Source organism: Haliotis cracherodii, unplaced genomic scaffold, assembly GCF_022045235.1.
Source record: "Haliotis cracherodii isolate W230 unplaced genomic scaffold, xgHalCrac1.p SCAF_9, whole genome shotgun sequence".
NCBI lineage: Eukaryota > Metazoa > Mollusca > Gastropoda > Lepetellida > Haliotidae > Haliotis > Haliotis cracherodii.
Window position 1 is genome coordinate 29,252,573 of NW_027266343.1, and position 24,300 is coordinate 29,276,872.

The window sequence follows — 24,300 nt, forward strand, 5'->3', positions numbered from 1 at the left end:
AACTTCGAACCTGGTAAACTAGTGCGTGATACAGGGTTTGTACAGGCAGGAAAAAGCCTAGAATTTTGAGGTATCTCTTAAAAAAAGCCTTGAATTTTAAGGTCCCTCTTGAAAAGTCTTGCTTTTTAGTGTCAACCTTAAAAAGCCTTTAATCACCAAACTAGCTTGAAAAGTCTTGAATTTTTAGGTATCTCTTGAAAAGCCTTGAATTTTAAGGTCCCTCTTGAAAAGTCTTGCTTTTTAGTGTCAACCTTGAAAAGCCTTTAATCACCAAACTAGCTTGAAAAGCCTAGAATTTGTACAAAATGACATACTTGTTAATCAAAGTATTAAAGCACACAAAATAATTTAGGAAAAGTGTTTAAGTGAGATTCATCACAGTGATAGATTTGTGTGCCAAAGACCCTGAAGAATTCATGACAGACTTAACTTATTTCTTTGTTGGGTGAAAAATGAATTTTGTTGGAAAATGTGAGATGGTTATACTGCTTTTTAGGTCTTACAACTAATATAATGTATGAATACACAATGCCATTTAGAAAGTGGTCAAATGTAACAGATGTTATATTTGGGATAACACTTTCTTAGTAAAGTACAGATTATGGTACTTTTTTTTGGTTGAGTCCCGTCCGGGATTCGAACCCACACTTGCTAGAGTGAGGCACCTAATCACCAGCACACAAAGTCAGCGATCTAACCCACTCAGCCACCGAGGCTTCCACAAAAATGAAAGTCCGACAACTGGTAGTCTAGATCACGTACTTTGAGTACCCCCCTGACAAGTGTAAATTGGCACGGCTCCCATGGCCGAAAGCTATGAATACACAATGCCATTTAGAAAGTGGTCAAATGTAACAGATGCTATATTTGGGATAACACTTTCTTAGTAAAGTACAGATTCTCATACTTTTTGGGGGTTGATTCCTGAAGTGTTATCCCAAATATAGCATCTGTTATAATATATAGTATGCTGTATCAGTGTTGGCATTGGTCTCCAAAATAATGTCATTTTTCAAATGTAGACCTGAAATGTTAAATCACATGGATTTTGGGAGGCAAGAGAAACTATAAACAAAACAACTATAAGTTATGCGTAAAGTAAACTTGTTTTCAAAATGAAAAACACATAAGCGGACTTGTGTAGGTTTCTTTTCTTGCCTCCCAGTTTCTTTTTCAGTGCATATTTTTGTATATGGAATGCCGTAAACGCAAACATTGCTGTATTTAATAAAATATTGACAGATTACGGTTAACGCAACCAAAAAAGTCTTGAAGAAAACAGTTAGCAGGCTTGAAAAGGCCTTGAATTTTAGTGTTCCATATCTGTATGAACCTTGTGATTGTGCAAGCATGGAACTGTCTTTTGACAAATGTTCTTGATAGCTGGACAATTCCTGTGAAGTATTGTATTTAGGCTTTACTTTACTATACTGATTTTGGATTGCTGTTCATGCTATGAACCACAGATTCTTTTCTTTTTTGACTGTTGGTATCAAGCTATAAGATTGCTAACTGTGCTGTAACACATGAACTTTCCGTCACATTATGTTAAGAAGCAATTGTGTGATGCAAAAGTCCTAATTAACCACTTTGTACTGTTTGCATCTTGTTAACTATTACAATGAACCAACAAGACATTCATTGGCAAGACATGGTTCAACGGGCAAGTGTCGATTGATGTTTCAAGTCTCAACTTTTACCATTGGGGTCATGACAAACTCTGAGGATAGAGCCGGTTCAAATCCCAGATTCTTTGTGATTGTACCGGTAATCATAATAATCCTTGGTTTTTCTGTACCATAACTTGAAGTGGTAATGTCTGCTACCTCAGACTCTCTTGGTCACCGCCTACACAATCCTCATAGGTCATGTTATAATTGTTCAAAGCGATGTTAAACCAAACATAGTCATTATCACGTTTGTTTTTGTTTTTCAGGTGAAATGGATGATGTACTGGATTGTGTTTGCTCTGTTCTCATGCGTGGAAACTTTCTCTGATGTGTTTTTGTCATGGTGAGTACAGTTCAAAAGTCATTCATGACAATACCGCTTCAGTTATAGCTCAATATACCTGTACAAGTAATGTTCTAAACTCCACTGAACTGGGCATTATGTGGTCACAATGGCTGCTGAATATGACCACGAGGAAATAGTAACCTTCAGCCTTGACCAGATGATTTGTGTGCCTTTGTACCCAGATTGTTGCTCACACTATCGACCACCGGTTCATCTGCTCCAGACTTTTGCATCTGTGATGTGGACTACAGCTTAGGCCCCAATAATAAATTAGTTGCAGTCATCCAACTTCGTCGAAATATTTTGGCTGGAAAGCACTTTATTAATAATTTTCAAATTTTATTGCTTTCAAACAATCTGATAAAGGATCAAGGAGATGTTTGGTTGTGAGGGGAGCAGGTATCAAAATCTAATAATCAGTTTATTGCCAAAATGTGTAAGACTCTTTCATTGACACCGACTCTCATTCCAGGAGCTCTTTTCTTCTATTCCTTGCATACCATCCTCAGCATCGGGGGGGATTCTTGGATAGACAAGTTCTAGAACCCACTCTTTGTATGGAAGGCCACAAGTTAAAAGACTGTAACATCTGAATTTAAGAGGCTAGTTACATCCCTGTGCATCAATATGATTGTAATCATGCTCACTTTAATGCAGGCGTAAGTTCTTTCCAATTAGCATATGCTGGCATATTGTTGTGAGTCAGATCGTCTTTACTTGAAAGCTGAGGCGGTCGGGTAGCCTAGTGGTTAAAGTGTACACGGAAGACCCAAGTTTGATTCCCCAAATGGGTACAATGTGTGAAGCACATTTCTGGTGTCCCCCGAAGTGATATGGCTGGAATATTGATAAAAGCGGCATAAAACCATACTCACTCACTCCTTGAAAGCTCCTGTATTGCAATGTTTAGTTAGAAGTCCACACCACTATTATGGCCTTGTAATGTTCTTCAGACAGGCAGTCCAGGCATTGCGACATGTGCAGACAAGATATCTCAGTGTGTCACAGTCGGGCAATCAGAAATATACAAAAAATATATCAGTATTTGAAATTGTCTCCTGTACTTGTTTGAGTAAGAAGTACTCTTAAATATTTAAAGTATTGTTTGCGGCCATTGGCAAGATCCTGTTGATTTGATACCACATTTTTATTAATCTTCCTGAAGTATTATAAAATATGGAAATATTTTTGATATTATAAGCAATCAACTAAAATAGTTGGATGTTATCATGAACTGAGCATATTGAACAAAATAAATACCAGTACCCAATAGAGCTTGGCTTTGATGCTTTTCATTTTAATTAATTTAATGAAGTTACCCAAGAGTTAATATATTCAACATGCTTCAGTTGAAAATCAAGGTGTGTACGACAGTTTGTATCAACTTGAATCCAGTTGACAGATCACTAACCTTCACAATAAATTGCCATCAAAAGTGGGTGTAGCTGGAAACAAACTTGAACAATGGCCCTTATTACACAAGGAAGTTTTGTGGACAACAAAGACAGGCCTGACAAGGACACTTTGACAGGATTCCCCCTCTCACTGGCACAAATAAAGACACACATTCTTACTTAGCCCATGTTTCTGAACTGACTAAACTAGCCGTGCAGAGTATTACCTTACAGCTAATTACACCAGGTGTGTTCCTTGAAGGGACTTGACAGTCTCCTGTAGGTAAATGATGTGTTGGGGACGCTAGATCCGGTCTCAAATTGTACCAGTGTTACATTATGTGATCCTGGGTCTTGTTCCACAAAGCGACTGTAGCGCTACGACTGTCGTAAGCCTATGTTACAGTATGGGAGTTATGATCACCATAGCACTTAGATTGCTTTGTGGAATGGGACCCCTTGTTGGAAGATGGTGATATTTCTACAAGATAAACAGTGTAGTATTCAGTGTTCAAAATAATGCATCATGATTCAAAAATAATATTGCACTAGTCTTGAGACTGGTAAAATTCAGGAAAGACGAGTGATATTTCCCTGTGGACTACCACTTTTAACATTAGATAGATGGCAACTCTGTAGCAGATCATTTCTGCGGACTCTTGAAAGTTAAGATTAATACAAAATCCGGAGTATGAAACTCAAGGGGCCATAGTCAAAACTCTAATATTAGAAGTAAACAGTTTAGGTGTAATTAGATCCAAATACTACAGCAATCTCAAGAAACCCCCCTTGAAATAAGTTTCAAACACTGTATTCATAGTTCAATTGAAAAAAGAGGACGCCAGATTTGATCACATAAAAATATATTAATCTATGTATCTGTCTGTGACTTTAGCATCAGTGAGACATCAGTCTTTTGGCTGAGGTGTTTAACACAGATAACGGTTTGTGTATTATCTGTTGATGATCACGGTGTACTAGATCCATGGATATCAGGACAAAGACTTGTACCTGCTTCACAATACTGTTAAAGAGGAACTGTGCTCCACAATATAGACATGTGTACTACAGGTCTTGTTGACAGAGAAAATGTTTCTTCAGTGCAAGTTCACAGTTTACAAGATGGACATACATCACACAGTTTGAGTCATCAGACACTTATGTTGCAGTTTGAAACTTCTGAACTGCCAATTTGCCGAGTACCGAGTGTTTGAGAATGAAAGTGCACTGTATATGTTCATCAGTCATCACAACTTTTGATATGATAAATCAAGTGTGGTATTTCAGTCATTGATAAGTATCTCCAAGGCATCAATATTTTCATACCAGTGCAGATATTTTATCTTTCAAAACTAATCCTTTCACCGTAGTATTTTGAACCCTAGACTCGTCTATGAGCTGAGATAGAAATGCAAAATTATGCCCACCAGGTAGATTCCACCATGGTGACATTGTTGTTGCTTTTGTTAAGTCATATGTTATTTTAAATATAATGTCTTATATCTGTTTTGTGAGTGCATATATGTACAATTAAATTATCTTTATATCTTAATTGCTATGCATTATGTATACATTTATTGCATTATTTGTTCTGTTGGGCATGTGTTTTGTTTTAACACCTAGACAAGCGGTAACAGTTACATATTGTGTCATCCTGATTCTCATTCTCCATGATGAAGCGTGGGCCTATCCCTGTGTGGCAGGTAGTTGAGAAGCGTGTGTCAAATGGCGGAGAAGAATATGTCCCACCCTTGTGTCAGCGTGTAGACATGTTAATGGCGGTGGACTGCATGGACTGGGTCACGTAGACTATCTGTCACTCTTGTCACAATGCTGCATTTATCTGCAGTCCTAATCACAGCTTAGTTCTCCTGATGGGTTCTACCTTTGGAAACTTAAGTCTTAGATACCACTTATCATGCTTATCTTGGTAGTCTTTCTTTTGGACTTAGAAAATAGTCATTTGGCAGGTTTTTTGTTGGTTGTGTAATGACGCCATTAGCAGTAACCTAGTTATGTCATGATTGTAGACGCCATTTGACTTGTTTCTCATCTTGCCTTTAACCGCGTACATGGCCTAGAGGAGAAAGTCTGGCCAGAGAGTAGAAGGGTGGGGGTTCAATCCCGGCCGCGTCATACCAAAAGACATTAAAAGATGGTACTTGTTCTTACCCTGTGTGGCGCTCGGCATTATTAAGGGACTGGTCTGCTGGGAGTCAGTGTAGTGTGTCTGAGTGGGGTACTCTCATTAAACTTTGGCATGGTATCTGTGGGCTAGCGCTATGAAATCGACATAAGAGCATGTTCGTGCACATATGCACGCACACACGTACACACGTAAGTGTGTATCATGCCAGTATGCGCCAAAGACTGTTTGATTTCTTCATAATGAATGTACAAGGTGAAAAGCGGGTGTCCCCTACCATGATATGGCTGGAATAGTGCAACAGAAGACATACTTGCTGACTCAATGGAATTGTGAATAATTATACAGAAACGCAAATGTTCATCTGTGATAGTGTTCAGCAGCATTTGAAATTAAGCATGAAAAGCAGTGGTCCTTGTTATAACTCTAATGGTAAAGAGTTAGAATTTTAAGAATCCCTAGATTGAATTACTGCAGGAGCAAACCTCAAAGATCCCCCAGTCCCCCCTATTTTTGAATATTGTTTCATCTTGATCAGTTAAGGGTGGACAGCACAGTTGGCCTTCTGGTTGGCTGGCATGGTTGGTTGGAGCAGTGATGGTAGAACCATGATGTACACTGTATGACATGGCTGCAGATGTTCCAACATCTTTCCCAGGCAAGGGAGTTAACTGACTGTAAACTCATATCATATCCTCATATCACTTGCATTGGCTTCAAAGAAAATGGAGTAACACAGTCAAGACAATCTGATCGATAATCAATTTCATTATTGTAAAAATAAACGGGTCTTATTTCAAAATATAAAATCATGTGAGCACCTTCATTGAAAATCTGAAAATATTTGGAAAATATCTGTTGACGCTGAGTTGTACACATGCTTTACAAATACTGCAATCAGCTGAAATGGGCACAGCAGATGAACGAGATGGCGATAATGTTAAGCGATTTTGATTGGACTATGCACAGACTCGGTAGTCCAGCCAAAATATTACTCCATACTTCCAGCCTAGTTCAGCAAGGGTGGAAACTGTACTTTTACAGTCTATTAACTCCCTTGCCTCGAGAAAATGATGTTCCAGTGCAACCTTTTGGTTCGTACTGCATGGGTTGATGATCAGCACAACTACGCTTGTCAAGTCAGGTGCTGGGTAATCTGCATATTCAATAAAACACATGTTGCCAAATTGAATTCATTAGCACATTCATTGGGCTGGAACCCTACTGACTCTTCAGCTTTGAATGGCTACACAGATTGTGCATACTGTTATTGTGTAGAACATATTAACATTAGCATATTGATATCATATTGTAGCTTTGTGACAAGTGAAAATCGTGTACTAGCCTAACATGAGGATTCTAGCATAGAATAAGTACCCAGTACCATACTCTTGGAAGAGCTGAATCTTGAACATATTGGGTCTTTACAACGTGTGTCCTGCGGGAGTTTTCTGTGCCCTAGTGGCCTGGTTCGTTGCTCATACTGGTGACGACTGGTCTGTCTGACCAGACTCTATTAACTACACGTAGACATAATATTGCTTGAAATGTGTTAAGTGTACCACAATACACCATTTACTTAATAAAGTTAGAATGATATGCTGTCCTTCAACTGAAGTACAATTTGGGGGTATTTAACCCAACTCCCTCACTCACTCTTGATCTATGCAGGGAGTAGACAGGAAGCAGTCCATTTTGTAAACATAACTTTTGAGAATAATATAATTCTGAGGTATGCTTTTTATGCATGGAAACATGACTTAACGTATTAGACGTAATAAGCGCCCAGGGCGCTCTCAAAATTAGAAATAGGGGCTCTTATTAGAATATTATTTTGGTGAGAGAAAAAAACAGAGTTGATAGATCATAAATTTCGTGGTTTATGCTGACAGCCTGAAATGTTTACAGAATTCAACTGCCCATAATTAAGGATGCACATAACACACGAGTGCGTATTATACACGAATAAATAAATCTTTTGTACATTGATCAATCGGAAGGGGTGCTGATTGGGATTGTTCACTAGCCAAATATTAGCAAATATCACCGTGGGCGCTTATTAGAGTGGGGCGTTTATAACGTCGGATACGGTATTACTTTTTATGTTTCTGTTTTCAGGCTTCCGTTTTATTACGAGGTGAAGATTGTGTTTGTGCTATGGATGCTTTCGCCAATGACAAAGGGATCCAGCTTCCTTTTCAAGAAATTTGTTCATCCACAGCTGGCAAAACGAGAAAAGGTAAACTGGAGATATAGGATCAATAAAAAAAAAAAAAAATTCATCTGGATGCATTTCTAAAGGACATATTTTGCTTATGACCAGAACATTGCCTGACCTTTCAAAAATGTTATACCTTTGAATTAATATCAAGCAATTAAGGTTTCATACAGATAATCATCAGGTTTTTCTTATGTGGGATGAGTGTAATAAATAGAGATGATCATTTGAGCTTTATGACGGAACACACACCCAGCCACCAACAAGAGTCATGTAGAAAACTAAAGTTATTAAAAATAATAATTAAACATGCATACAAACAGTTAGTCAGTTTGTTGTGGTCTAAGAATTGTATACATTACCTGCCATCTTGAGACCATGAGGGTTGTTGATCGGAACTGTGAACATTTCACATGTACCTGTAATATCACTTCCGTGCCAAACACTATTCACATGAGTGGTAAACTTTCAAACTGTTTGGTTTCAATGAGAGAGCAAACACAAATAGTTTACCCTGTGTGTTATTATCAATGTAGATATTCTGAAGTATGAAATGTGAAATGAATATTTTCTTTTTAAATCAACAAACAAGTGCATGTACTTTTTCTGATTTGTTTGATTGCTTGCTAATTGCAATATGGCAATATGCTTTCAAAGATACGCTCACTCAAATGGATACTTCAAATAGTTAACATTGTCGTCACATTTTTGTTGCTGTTTAATGCCGCACTCAACATTATTCCAGCTTTATGGCAGCGGTCTGTAAATAATCAAGTCTGGACCAGACAATCCAGTGATTGACATCGTGACCATTGATCTATGTAATTGGAATATGATGACATGCGAGCAACTTAATACCACCTTCTTATCTATTGCAAGCACACACCCACACACGCACCCACACACACGCACCCCCCCCCCCCCCCCCCCCCCCCACACACATACACACACACTTAAAATAATAATATAATAATAATGAAAGACAGGTCCCCCGCCAGGACAATTGATTTACAAAATGTCAGACACTATAGAAGAAAAAACTCTCATTCACAGTACATTTAGACATTGAACTGTTTCCACTCCAAATACCCCTAAACTAATTGAAAACAGTGATCATGCCTCCTGCTGGTATTATTAGTCCTTCTTTTATCAGCTGGCTTTGAAAGCCAGACACTACATCTTCAGAAGCTGGGTGAAGGGTGCAGATAAACTTTGAAGTGTTGTTTCGGAATTAGATTACCGCATGTCTGCATCATGTGCCAAGACCCGGAGTGATTCTGTCTGACTGATTTCTGAACTGACTGACTCCAAACAGCTGGTGTCGTTTTGACCACTGTGCCGAAAGTTCCATGCAGATTCTTTCTAAACATTTACTTCTTTGATAAATAAACCTCGTATTCCAGACAGAATATGACGAGATGATTGATGTTGTCTGTTACAGGACATCGACGAGTTGATTGTCCAAGCCAGCAAGCAGGGGTATTCTACTCTACTCACCCTGGGAACAAGAGGGTTGCAATTTGCTTCCAAAACCATCATGCAAGCAACTCTCAGAGTAAGAGCTACTGGTATAAGGGAGATAACTCTTAGTTTTGTGTTGTTGGGGGGGATGGTCAAAGGGAGATAAATCTGTATGAGGGATCAAAAAGTTAAAATCCAATGCTTTTGCAATGTATTAGTTATAAATAGTATTATAAATATAAATTATATATACTTTTATTTTAGATTTTAGGTTGGTTTTTTTTCGAGCTTACAATAGTGAGCTAGAGTAATTGATGACTGTAGGCTTAAATAGTAACTTAAGTCTAAAACAAGTAAAATTCTGGGATAACTGATGATATTTCATTGCAGACTACAAGTTTTACAATAAGGCAGATGGAAACACTGTAGCAGGTGATTTTTGCAGACTATTGAAAATAAGAGATAATTTCTGCCCCTGTAAGCTGTGTTCATTCAGTGACTAAAGATGGCGTCTAACTTTTTCAGGGTCACGGGAAGCTGGTTGACCACATACGACGGAGCTACAGCACCAGTGACCTTACTGATGATGGTCACTCGCTGGCTCAGAGACACGTGTTTGAGGAAGATGATGATGATGATGAGTTAGGTAAGAGTCAGTGCTTGTTACAGTGGTGCCACTTCAGTTCTGGGCCGGGAATGCCACCTTTGAATAGCATATAGTCACAGGAAATCTGAACACATAATTTGGGACCTCTGCTGAAGGTACCACTTGCTCCACATCGATGGATTAGCAGTGAATGTGTAGTTTTATTATCGTATTCGACGTAATAAGCGCCCTGCTCTAATAAGCCCCCAAAATATTTGGCGGTGAACAATCCCAATTAGCACCCCTTTCGATTGGTCAATATACAAAAGACGTATTTATTCACGTTTAATACGCAATCATATTCTGGAAAAATATATCTGTCGTATATAAACATTTCAGGCTGTCAGCATAAACCACGAAATTGATCTTTCAAGGCTGTTTTTTTTCACCAAAATAACATTCTATTAAAAGCCCCCCATTTCTAATTTTGAGAGAGCCCTGGGCGCTTATTACTTCGAATACGGTATATACTTCCAACAAAAGAAACATGATTATCACACATGTTGGTTAATATATGGAGAAGTTCTCATATTCAAGAGATAGTAGATTGGTTCAATGCACAAACATACATACTGGTATGTTGTGTGAACTGATGCTCATGCTCGCATTCTGTGACGTCATAGATCCATGACTTGACATGCACCATTTGTTTCGTGCAGGATTAGCATGTAAAGTATAGAAATCAAGAGCAGCATTTCATGATAAGAATAAAGACACTCTGTGGTAACACTTGACTGATTGTTAGTTTTGTCACTAAGTGGTACACATTGGAAACATCTCTTCTTAAGGTACATACTTCTCTATATGTTTCTATGGTTCACGTTTCTGTTCTGTTAGTATATTAACATACAGAAATACAAAATCGTTTTATAATATGCACATGTAGATAAGTTGAATATTTCAAATGGACTAGTTAAAGCTCTTGGAGTTGTATTTTGTATGTGCACTGTCTACAGTCACCATTGGGAGTAAAAGCAGATCTCGCTTACAGATTCACAACAATTGACATTTTATTTAAGACCACCTAACCATCAGCTTCACTATTTGTTTGTAGATAACAGGTTACGAGAAGATCAGCAGGAACTGGTGACGCAAGGGCGTCTAACTCGCAGCAAGGACTCTATCGATATATCCAACAAACATTCTCGGCTCAAGAAAAGTCAGAGCGCTGCTGCTGGTAATGGTCCATAGTGTCATCAATCATACCTGCCTGGCTATACACTGCCTGGCTATACACTGCCTGGCTATATACACTGCCTGTACCACATATCCCCATGCTTTACAACACTGAATGAAACTAATAATCTGTTTGTCGCGAAGTATCATTCTGAAAGTAACCACAGTTAGAGGTATATTTTCATTCACTAGAGTAACTTTACAAATTATGTTTTAAATAGTTCCAAATGATTTGCAGCCTTATTGAGTAGGATGGGGGTGTACAGATGTCCCTGCTGTCTAAGGCGCTGCAATTCGTTCTAAAGCATGGCAGAAATCTCTGATCATGGGTACAAATCCCAAATTTTCCCAGTTCTTGTTTCCAGATTTGTCAGCACCATATCTCTGTTTATTTGTATGTTTGTTTTACCAAAGTGGTAAAGATCTAGGCCTGCATCACTTTGAGCTTGCTTCCACAATAAGTTGACATGACGTGAGATCAAGAAAACTGTTCACAATTCACTAGCTGACCGATCTAGAGATTGATGTTTGTGTTCCAGCTCTGTCGAGTGTGAAGGAGGTGGAGGAGGAGGAAGAGGAAGAAGTGACAGTGACAGAGGAGATAATGCTGTATCCAAACACACGCAAGCAGTACACAGCTAAAGAGGTAGGTTTCAGGGGGAGGCAGTGTGCTTCTACTCCCACCTTTGCAGATAACACTGCATGGGGGCACACCTTACTGATATTTTTATTCATTTAATATTTTGTATCTGCTTACCAATATAATTATTTGCTCAGATTAATAAAGAATGTTCCTTATATTCATACAGCTTGGACCTAGTAGCATTAGCGTGTATATATAACAGCTTTATGATGAATTAAAAAAAACTCTGAGGTTAAGCCATATTTACCTTCAAGTATTCAATATGAAGTATTTTGTAGTTATAAGTGACATATATCGAATTAGGATATTATAATTTCAAGATAACATGAAAATGATAATAGTCCTTGTTACTTGTTGGTTTGTATCTGGGTCTTCTGTTGTGTTTCTCGGGGTGCGTCCAGCTTCTCTACCCTGATGTAATGTGTTGACAGTCAACTCCATGTGTCACTTTGTACACACATGCTTCTGGTGTATCGCTGTGTCTGTAATTAGTGGAGCACAAGGGGCCTCGTCACCTGAAGTGCTGACATTCACTGTGCAGAGTTGCGTCCCTTAGGTGTGTCAGGAACCTTTGATCAGGGGTTTGAATCCCAGTTTTGTCCTGGTAATGGTTTTGGTTTTGTCAGCACCATACCCAGGCTGTTGGATTTTCATCAAAACGTTGTAAACGTTTAAGACCTGCATCACTTAGGGCTTACCTCCACAATGAAGTAACACGCCGTGATATAACTGAATACTGTTCTAAGTAGCGTTAAACATGCACTATGTCTGTAGCATTTATCTGTAGACATTATTCAGAGGATTTCTTCAAAGTGTTACGAACAGGATTGTCCAAGTATTGACAATCATTTATTAAGATTACCATGTTTGTCAAAGTTAACTGAATGATCACTGGATGCCAAAGGTTAAAGCTCTTATATATTGCAGTCATATTGAATGCAATTTGTTTTTGAATTGACATCTCTTTTATCATACCATTTCAAAATGTGAACATTAAACGGCATGTTCTTACAATCTTTTCCATTCTTTTACAATATTCTAACACATTAGCATGTTTTCATGTCTTACAATGGTAATGCTCAATTTGCTAATCATCTAATCATTAACCATCAAAGACCAATAATCACTGAGCATGTCACACTCTATCTCCAGGCTTCTTATAGCTTTGAGATGTAATCACTTGCAGAAAACATCCCAAAACAGTCATAGCACTCTCGTGGTAAGTTCTGGTTTAAGTCTACCATTTACCTATAACAGGACTCTAACTTTGGAAGCAGCATGGTCAGCTCTGGTAGTCGCTATAGCAACTATAGCTACAGCAGCGGTGGCAGCGGTTATGGAAGTAACTCTAGCTTACCTGACAAACTCACATCCAGCTACGGCATCTCGGCTAACCTGTATGACAAGAATTCACCAAGTTATGGCAGCACCTCGAGTCTTCCGGAGAGAAATCCTTATGATTCCTTCCTCTATGATAACCCTTCCAACATGTACCGGTCGACCTCTAGTCTGTACGAGCGGACTCGGAGCTATGGTGGTAGTGCTGGGTTGTATGATAAGAAGGATAGACTATACGGAAGTGGGACTGTGTTGTATGATCGGACCAAGGGGACCACTGGAACCATTCCTCGGTATCGAGCTCGGTCCAATTCTTGGACTCCAAGTGTGGGATACCCAAATTATTCCTGGAAATGCTGATTGCATTTTCTGATCCATCGTGTTGTGGAGACAGGAAGGAGAGGTCAATATAATTCGCATTGAGGAAGGACTTGTCGAAAATGCTTTGAAGCTTGTCATCTAGGATCAATATTTTCAAGGTTTTCTGTTGTAACACAGAGACAAATTAAATTTCAATGAACCTTTGGAGGGTCCAGTGTTATTGTGTTGAATTTCAGACACACTCATTATCAGTTAAAACTTCCCTACATCAGAATATTTTTTCTGTTTTTTTTAGACACAGTACATTTGCAAAAAGGCCCCCTCAAATCTTCGTCTGAAAAATGCTTGTTACATTCTTTAATCTTACAAAACATGTGCATTCAGATAAATATCAGACAAGCCTTGCATTAATAAGATTTTTAATTGTTTGTTCAAGGATCTGAGTGTCATATGCTTCTCACTAACTAAGTAGTTTTGCTCCCAAGCATTTTCTTTAAGTCTTTCCATTGTATTGGCTATTGTGGAGCTCTGTGCCTACTATCGCCCTGGTCTTGTAGCCTGTCCGTCCATGCTGCGTGTCCGTCGTCCATGTGCATGTTGAGTGAGATGACAGGCAGTGGTGCATCACGACTTTCAGTTTCATCCCACACTGTAGACGTTACCTCCGACTGTTTTACTAATGTTGTAGTTACTAGTCTCTGTGCTAACCAGGGATGGCAAACAGGACACTGGAAACATGTTCTTGAACAAGGGTTCTGTATTGTGCCTGCTACCTTTATATGCCGTTGATAAGTTTGCAACAAGGACAGGATACAGTGATAGAAACTAACTGTTTTACTCTACTAGACCTTATGATGATAAACCCTTAAAAATGGCAAATTTCTACTGGTCCTTATGATACCTTAACTATTGGGCAGTTTGGCAGGGACTATAGGACAAGTGCCAATTTCTAACGCTGGTATACAAATTAATGATACATGCTTTGAGAGGAAAATATCAAAATACTTCCTCATCGGATGCTTAGTAAGAGTTTTGGAAAACTCATTCAAACACTAAAAGAAATAATTGCTCCAAGCCATATTTCTTTTTCACACTTGTCTCACATTGAAATCCTTTACCATTGGGTATATTTTTTGTTGGATTGGTGGGCGGTAAACCATAAAAATAATATTTCTGCTGTTTTGGGGAGTTTTGTCATCTCTGATTTGTGTTTCACTTTCAATAATATTAATATGCCTTGATGAAAACACCCTTAGACTAGTCCCTTTGTGTATAGGTAGCTGTGTATTCAGTTATAATTAGTTACTGAAGCTAGCAATTAGTAGACAGCAACGGTAGTGTGATAGTCATGTGACTCACTGAATGGCAGCCATACGTCCATGTTCATCTCATTCTGTATCACTTCAGTCTTCCTGTTTTATTTCCTCTTCAGTTTGGCCAAATGCTGCTCTGTGTTGTGATATCTTTTTCAAACTTTCCCTGTTTTTCTGATTTACAGAAATCATTTTTTGAAAGGGTTTCAAATTCGCTCTCTTGTATTTGTTTTGGTGGGGCGCTATATGAGGGTTGGGTCATTGTATGACAAGGACATCAGTAGATTGCCCGTTGATTGCAATGACGACACATACATGGCACATGTCTATCAGTACGTCTTCATATATTTACCAACATATATGGTATTCGCGTTTCTTGTGGCGGTGAGTATATAAACAAAACATCATTATATCATTTTGTGTGTGATAAGTTTCATTTATTGAATGGCTAGACCAGTGTAACATGGGATATTTTGAGGTGTGGAGACATACTCACAAAGGGTTCCGCCCCATGTAGCTGTATCGGCAGTTGTAGACATCTGAAATTAAACGGAAAGTGACACGCCCATGATACAAGTAACATCGATCACGCCATCGATCATGCCTCTAATTATTGAATAAGCCAATTTCAAATACAGTATAGTCCAAAGACAGTAATGGCAAATGACATATATTTCCTAGCTTCATTCTGACATTGTGTTTGATGAGAGTTGGTTTGACAAGCACACTGCATGTGTAGTGGAGTTGATAAGCATCTGCTTGGTGGGGTTCTCAACATTAAACATTTACTTCATAACAAACAATCACTTCTTTCGTTTCTCTTTTGTCTTTTCACCTTTGTAACAGTTTATCTAATTTTCAAATTTCAAATAGCACTTTTTGTTGATATTAACAATTCATGCCTCATAAAAGTTTTCAAAAACAAATTGATGTTCGAAGAATATATTTACGATCAGTATTTTCTCATAGATTATATTTTTGTCTATTTCTATGTGTGTGTGTTAATTGTTTGTGTTTTATTTTCAGCAAAGTAAGATATCTGCATATGGTACTCTTCCCCGGAACCGCGGTCGTCCGAAGGGCAGCACACGGAAGAGTGTCACCCAACCAGGAATCTTCAAATAGAGCCAGGACAGTGTCCAATAATATCTCAGGAAGTTTCCACTTTCGTAACCATAGCAACGCATACCTACTGCTGAGATGGAATCCTTGTTGGAACGATGACGATATTATCGCCATTTCTGTTGTCTTTCATGTTTCTGCACAACAGCGGATGCACTGACCTTCACTTTGACCCAGGGTCAGGGTGAGGCAGTGGATGGTCCATGGACTCAAAATGATGACTCAAACTTTTGGAATACCCTTTGCTTTCATTCAAGATCTCCATTGAGAATTTACATCATCTTTTAAGGTTGTAAATATATCTTTCATCATATATGCATCAATATTGTTGTAACTTATCTCAATTTTAACATAATAGCTTGTGTAACTTACTGCCTTTGAAAGAACTACCAAAACCTTTCCTAACACTCCTACCTAGAAATATTTGTGGTGTGTCTCTGTTTACAAGACATTTTTCTTGAAGTGTGTAACGTGTGGTATTTGTCACAGCTCTGTGAACTGACCTTTTGACTGATAGTTGAAACCCCACCAGATGACTTTTGACGATTGTGGCATCAGCCATGATTATTTTTGTGATGTTTGCCGATCAGATGTCTTGTTTAGCTTTTGTGAATTATCTACCCTACCTCCCCCCACCCCACCCCCCACCCACACACACACACTTGCATTCACAATACAAGGGTGTGGAAATATACAAGAAATTATCCATTTGTCCTAGGTTATGTTATTTGTAAAGACATACATAAGTTGGTCGTGAGTGTTCAATTGGCTTTCGTTTCACAAATTGGACCTCAAACTTACCAGATTACAAAAATTTGATACCATGGCACACAATAACTGAATTCAAAGTAGGTTTCCGTGTTGTATGTTTCCCACAACCCTGTGAAACTTTGAGGATTTACCCTTACCCAGATTTGAATATTCTAATCCTTTGAAACTTTCATTGAATGTCCTTATTTGATTTTGGAAATTTAAGAAGCAATGTGATAAATTTCTCGCTACACTAATTTGTGGCTGTGTTTTTATCTACATGGTTGGTAGGAAGTGTTTGTCAATAAGGATATGACAGTTTCTTTCAAAAGATCCAGATGGTTGTTTGTAAGTTGCACAAGTTCACATTGGTATTTTCCCAAGGTTCTCTTGATAAAAAGACATCTGCAAGATATGGGGCTGTTTGTGTTGTACATCACATATTTTCACAATAATGACACTTTTGACACAAACATCTAAAGTTCGTTGTAGAAAATGAGATACAAACAGCCTCACTTTTGGTGAAATATTTAATAATGTTGGAGGGAATTTGTAGATATTGACTGAGATTTTTCAGAACCGCGACTTTTAACAAATTTCACATTTTCTAGTCTCAGAGTTAGCATGGAAGAAGCAACAAAATTCCGCTTTTCATTTCCTCATCCCAGAAAACATGACCTTTATGTCACAGCAGCCTCGGCATCTGCAGGGTACCCCTTCTATACATGCACTAACAAATGTTTAGTTGCATCTCAGTATGTATAACCAGGTTGATCGGGTGAAGGGTACGCTTTTAACTCTGTCTCACATTGCTGGGCACTAGTCTTGCCTCCCCTCAGAATGGAAGGATGCAAGCTGCAACACAGCACAAGGTTGAGATCGACACTTCACTGATGCAATAGGGGAGACGAGCATCCTCATCAGTCCTCATCAATACTACTTATATCATACCAGCATTTTTTTGATGATCCTAATTAATAGGGACTGGGTTATGCAAAATTTTAATTTCCAAAGGATTTCGGCATTAGTGTTTGTGAAGTGTTGATCAGTTGACTAACAATTCAGTCTGCACGACTTTGATAACTGAGAGGTTCTCGTATCTATTTGAAATGTGTGATGTGTGTATGTTTAGACTACCTCTGCCAGTAGATAGATTTTCTCCACTAATGGTATGGTACTAGTGTGGTGTAACAATGTAGACATGAACGAGTGAAGTTTTTGATTTTCTGTAGTGATTTCTGTAGTAATTGGAAACATGGGTCCCACAATCAAACTTATCTGATTCCTGTCATACAAAATCAATCAAATCTATCACTTGATTTGTTTATCAACCCAAACACACATCTTACTATGGTAACTGTTTTGATTTTGTACCAGCATTAATGACTCCATGGCATGTCAATCTGTAAGTGTTGTTATTCAGTCTGTAAATCTTCAAAGTGGTGCCAATATTTTCATTTATTTATTTTCTAGGTCTCAGGCATTATCTGTATTTTGTTATCCAAACATTCCACTGAAACTTCCTTGGTTTCATTCACGTACACTTTATTCCGCCGGATTCTGTACATCTCAAGAAAAGTTCACATTTTTGTGTAATTTAAGGAAAATAATTACCTTTGGGTCCATTCAGTCAAATCATGATTTTTATAACATTTCTGTTTGTTTTGTCCCAACCTTGGGGGAATTTTGGAGTTTCAATGATCCCCTTAGGTTTTTAATGACTCACACTTTGTCTCGTTTTATGTTGTGTTTTGACAAAAATAGTACTTAAGATAGAGGTAACTTGCCAAATTCGTTGACAGGCGTTTGATTTGTCAGTTTCATTCTGTAATCTTCAAATTAAATCAAACCACAAGTAGTAAGTAGGATGGACCTGGTCCAGGCCCTGAAAATAACTACCGGTACTCAACGAATGTTTTTTCTGTGAACAAATTAGATTTAGTTTGTCTTCACATTTTGCCTCTGTCCTATTTTCATTATTTACATTTTTATATAAAACTAACATTTATGAAAAGTATTTGTATCCACTGAGTCTGTGAATCTAAACTTTGTCTGAACCCTTGAATATAAACAATGATCCTGATAACCAACCACACAGCTGATATATATATAGAGAGAGAACAGAACATATCATAGAATTTAATCAATGCAATGTGATTTTTAAGTTTTGGTTGGGATGATTTAATCAAGAAAGTATGTATTGTTTCCTAAACTTTCGTCTTGCATAGTGTTAGATGCTCAAGCTTTGCATAATAATGAGATACTCAATCAGATCTGAATGAACTGTACTGCTGTAAACAGTATCTTACGTTTTATGGAGCAAGGAGGTTGAGGTTGTTGATAATGTTTATATTGTGTACATAGTAGATGCAGCAGGTTGTGACGAAGCAGTGTAGTGATTGCGACTACAGGTAGTGCTAGTTACTTGGGAATATATTTGATTTATGAATAATAGTATACTCAAAAAGCATTATCTTGTTTGGAGGGAGTTATAAGTTTCATTAAGAATGTATGGTATATTAAAGGAAATTTTGAATTTATATTGTATTTCATAATCAGCAATATTGAACTTGAATATTTTACAGTCCCTGTGACTGCCATAATTAAAGATGGACCATTTATAGATGTAGCATTATTATCACTTTGCTTTTTATTCATGGGAAGGAAAATCTTGATACTGGAAAATGGGTATGCATTGTTTTGAATTAAGGATGAAAGTCAAAAGGTCCATCCCTAATATAAAAGTGATTTAGTGTTGTTAGACTCAAACTAGGAGGAAAGAGCTAGGGTACATATGTTGTGACAAGAGATGAAGTGATTGTGTGAACAGAATCCAGTAAGTGTGCATGCTTATGGGAAGGGCAATGAGCCATGGTATGTCCTTGGTGATACATGTATGTGTAGATGAGCTATTTACATTGGTGATATAGTGCTGGTGATACAGATCTTCACAATGTTTCAATTCGCAGTGAAAGGATATGACTGTTCAAATGGTTTTACATCCATTGTCCATTTGTGAAATCTGCTTGTTATGCACTAATGAATTTGCCTGTTTTAGACTGATATACACAGGTAGATTAACACGGCACTTCTGTGGTACAGATTCAGTCTTTTAGAAAACCAAATGTTCAAACAAATGGCAACTTTGAGGACATAGTTGTGGACCAAAACAATTTACTGAATGTTCAGTCTTGAATTTTTCATAAGCACAATCCAACATTGTGTTTGTGTACCCTGCTACAGAAATATGCTGGAGTAAGATGGAGGATCTTGTCTGGAGTGCCGTGTTACGCTACGTGGTAGTTTACCGAGCCACTAAACCACGTTACGCTGAGCCCCGATGGGCCAGGTGTGTTGTTCTGACTTGTGCCTCCCTCCCCCCACTTCCAGCCCCTCGGCGGTGCTGCTGTTATACATTGGTTAGCTGTTCAGTTATCATGTGATATTGAGGGTGTTCAGGTGTACATAATGTGGTGGAGAGCTATATTTTCCCATGACCATGTTTTATAAGGTGCTTGAACAGCCAAAAGTTCAATAAAAAATATGACTTTTTATGCATATTCTTCATTATATTTTTTGCCTGGAAAGAGACAAACAGCTGATGTGGTGTTCAATCTGCTGCTTGGATCACACTGTCGATCTTTGGCCTGACTGACCCTTGACATCAGCAGACCATATGCAGAATCACTTCAGGCTTTCCTCAAGCTGTGATATAACTGGAATACTGTTAAAAGCTGTGTTAAACCCGACTAATGCTGTCAATATAAATATACAAAGACAAGCCCATCAGTGAACAAGATTGAACATGGAGATTATTGATTTTACAAAACTCGTGAGAATTTGTGTACAACCCTCGGAAAATACAGTAATTCTGACACTTGTTTGGTAAAATCAGTATGCCACACATGCGAGTGTAATAAATTCTGTATTACCCACTATTTCTTAATCCCTTTCATCTCCCGTTTTAAAAAAAATTGCACTGGTCAGGGTCGGCATGTTAGAAAACAACACTTGTTGAATGATGTCAACAATCTTCAGCTAGGATGTCGTTTCTTGTGTGACATTTTCCAACCTTACATCACAATAAGATCCAAATGACGTCAACAATGCTGTCCAGATTTTTTAAAATTATTTCTTATCCTGTAGGTAATAAAATATCTGGCCCATCAGTAAACATGATCATACAATGTCTAACACACCAGTCAGTGTGAACATACAGCAATTGGTCAATATGAACATATAGGTATCAGTCAATAGGAAAAAACAAGAATTCCTGAACATACAAGCATAAGTCAATATGAACATACAAGCTTAGGTCAAGTGAACATCAATGACTTGACACCAGTTAATATTGTGACCAGGGTTGTGAGAGATTAATTCTGGTCAAGATTTATAATTTTAAAAAATATTCCCAGAAAATTGTTGAAAAATATAATTATGCTTCAGAATTGAAAAAAAGATTGTCTGCCACAATAATACCTGTTTTGCAAGGTATTTTTGTTTAAAAAAATATACTGTCTCATAGCTTGTAATTACAAACAGATCTGCTTTAGCAGCTGTAGATGAAATATATGTCATCTCCAGACAAAACCCCACCCCCTTCCCCAACATAGCAAATAGTGGGTCCTGAGTACAAATACAAATAGACATGTACTCACTCAGGAGAAACTGGCTAGGGTGCAGACAAGAATAATCTAATACTCTTAACATACATACTGCAGTAAGTTTGCTTCACATTATACATAAGACCTGAGAAGTTTAGAATAGATCTTCAGCAACCCATGCTGGCCGTAAAACTGCTTGTCGTAAGGGACGACTAACGGGATCAGGTGGTCAGGCTCATTGACTTGGTTGATGCATGTCATCGTATCCCAATTGCGTAGACCGATGTTTATGTCATGACAGTATTGTCTGGTCCTAGTTAAAACATTTAAATGGCCACAATTATATGACCATATGTATTGACTATTTAGATGAATATTGAAACTGAAAGACCCTATTACTGATTACACAAATACATACAAATACATACCAACACATACCAACAATGGGTATAATAAATATATTTCTGACCTGTCAGGAGGATCTCAGTATTAAACTTCTACACCACACAAAGTAATGACATTGGGAAGACACTGTGGTCAGTCAATTGGTTGTGGAGGCGACTAACGGGATCGGGTGGTCAGGCTCGCTGACTTGGTTGATGCATGTCATCGAATCCAATTGTGTGGATTGATGCTCATGATATTAATCACTGGATTGTCTGGTCCAGACTTGATTATTTACAGACCGCCGTCATATAGCTCGAATACTGCTGAGTGCGGCGTTAAACAACAAACCAACCAACAATCAACCAATGGGTTGTGGCTGCTGTGCTGCTGAAATCCTGAATTGATGATAACTCCACACAGAGGTTAGGTTATTATTCTGCTAAAAGCAGCGCTGTAGACAAGGCAGCTAGACAGGTTTATTGAACTTAAAAGTAACTCTGTGAAAGGGTAATACATGATTTCCATACAATATTTACAAATATGTAAGATCCAGAAAGTTCATACATATATATACAGCGCTACCAGTCATAATGAGGTGAGGTGAAATGGGGTGTAACGCTGTGTCCAAGATTATTGCACTTATATAGCGACGTGCGTGCATGCGTGCGTGTGGCTGCCTGCACTAGTCCGGACTGATGCCAATTAATAGTGCTAGCACACTGAGATACCATGCCGTAGTTTAACATGAATACCCCACTCAGACACAGTCGACTGACTCCGAGCCTACCAATCCTTGTTTTAGCCCCTTAATGCCGAGCGCCAGACAGGGTAACAACAAGTACCATCTTTTGGTATGACACGGCCGGGGATCGAACTGCGGAACGCTCTCCGGGCGGACGCTCTACCACTAGACCACAGAGGCGGTCCCAGTCATAATTGACATACATAGCCTGCCTCCTCTCACTATGATCATACAATATCGGACACAAGTCAATATGATCATACACTATCTGTCAGCAGCCAATATGATCGTACAATATGTGTCAGCAGTCAATATGGACATACAAGAGCTGGTACAAGTCAATATGATCATACACTATCGGTCAGCAGCCAATAATTGGAGGGCCAACACAGCAGTCATATCATCGTCACATATAGAAGGATTGGAGGGCCAACACAGCTGTCATATCATCGTCACATATAGAAGGATTGCAGGGCCAACACAGCTGTCATATCATCGTCACATATAGAAGGATTGGAGGGCCAACACAGCTGTCATGTCATCGTCATGTATAGGAGGATTGGAGGGCCAACAGAGCAGTCATGTCATCGTCATGTATAGGAGGATTGGAGGGCCAACACAGCTGTCATGTCATCGTCATGTATAGAAGGATTGGAGGGCCAACACAGCTGTCATGTCATCGTCATGAATAGGAGGATTGGAGGGCCAACACAGCTGTCATGTCATCGTCATGTATAGAAGGATTGGAGGGCCAACACAGCTGTCATGTCATCGTCATGTATAGAAGGATTGGAGGGCCAACACAGCTGTCATGTCATCGTCACATATAGAAGGATTGCAGGGCCAACACAGCTGTCATGTCATCATCATGTATAGAAGGATTGGAGGGCCAACACAGCTGTCATGTCATCGTCATGTATAGAAGGATTGGAGGGCCAACACAGCAGTCATGTCATCGTCATGTATAGAAGGATTGGAGGGCCAACACAGCTGTCATGTCATCGTCATGTATAGAAGGATTGGAGGGCCAACACAGCTGCCATGTCATCGTCATGTATAGAAGGATTGGAGGGCCAACACAGCTGTCATGTCATCGTCATGTATAGAAGGATTGCAGGGCCAACACAGCTGTCATGTCATCGTCATGTATAGAAGGATTGCAGGGCCAACACAGCTGTCATGTCATCGTCATGTATAGAAGGATTGGAGGGCCAACACAGCAGTCATGTCATCGTCATGTATAGAAGGATTGGAGGGCCAACACAGCAGTCATGTCATCGTCATGTATAGAAGGATTGGAGGGCCAACAGAGCAGTCATGTCATCGTCATGTATAGAAGGATTGCAGGGCCAACACAGCAGTCATGTCATCGTCATGTATAGAAGGATTGGAGGGCCAACACAGCTGTCATGTCATCGTCATGTATAGAAGGATTGGAGGGCCAACAGAGCAGTCATGTCATCGTCATGTATAGAAGGATTGGAGGGCCAACACAGCAGTCATGTCATCGTCATGTATAGAAGGATTGGAGGGCCAACACAGCAGTCATATCATCGTTGCGTATAGAAGGACAGTGAAGAAGCATAGTGGGTAAAGTGTGTGTTCGTAATGCTGACTTCAGTTCAGATCTCTTGATAGGTACAATGTGAGAAGCCCATTCTTTGTGTCCTCTTTCATAATACTGCTGAAATATTACTATAAGCAACCTAAAACTATACTCTCTAACTTGTCCGATAGACCCTGGAGCAATCGTTTTGATTTGATCCAGCCATTAACCTCGAACCTATCCGAGGGTGCATCAAAATATGTTGGTCACCCATGTCTGAAAAAGCATTGAATTGTCTCGCTTTGCAGCCATAGCTTGATTTACCGCAGTTTAGATCCTTGGTCTGTCAATGCCAAGTCTATGCTCCTGGTCCAGCAGTAGATGGCATTACAAGTCACTGGAGAAGTGTGACAATCAGGCTTGCCAGGATCCTGTGAACGTGGGTTTAAACCCAAGAGTTGCCCTGCTTATGATCCC

General features: G+C 38.8%; 1 protein-coding gene across 3 annotated transcripts in view; it reads left to right on the forward strand.

The window, feature by feature from the left end:
* Window positions 1-20,098, forward strand: part of LOC139453282 (uncharacterized protein T19C3.4-like) — a 75,408-nt gene extending 55,310 nt beyond the window's left edge. For 2 of the 3 annotated variants that reach the window (XM_071234919.1, XM_071234918.1), the window contains exons 3-10: window positions 1,937-2,013; window positions 7,675-7,795; window positions 9,216-9,329; window positions 9,761-9,881; window positions 10,936-11,058; window positions 11,597-11,703; window positions 12,958-13,441; window positions 15,699-15,785. In XM_071234919.1, the coding sequence (XP_071091020.1) occupies window positions 1,937-2,013; window positions 7,675-7,795; window positions 9,216-9,329; window positions 9,761-9,881; window positions 10,936-11,058; window positions 11,597-11,703; window positions 12,958-13,398 (1,104 nt within the window). In that variant the 3' untranslated portion in view covers window positions 13,399-13,441; window positions 15,699-15,785. Of the gene's footprint in view, window positions 1-1,936; window positions 2,014-7,674; window positions 7,796-9,215; window positions 9,330-9,760; window positions 9,882-10,935; window positions 11,059-11,596; window positions 11,704-12,957; window positions 13,442-15,698 lie in introns of all 3 variants that reach the window. The other variant, XM_071234920.1, reaches the window with a different exon arrangement.
* Window positions 20,099-24,300: the final 4,202 nt, after the last annotated feature.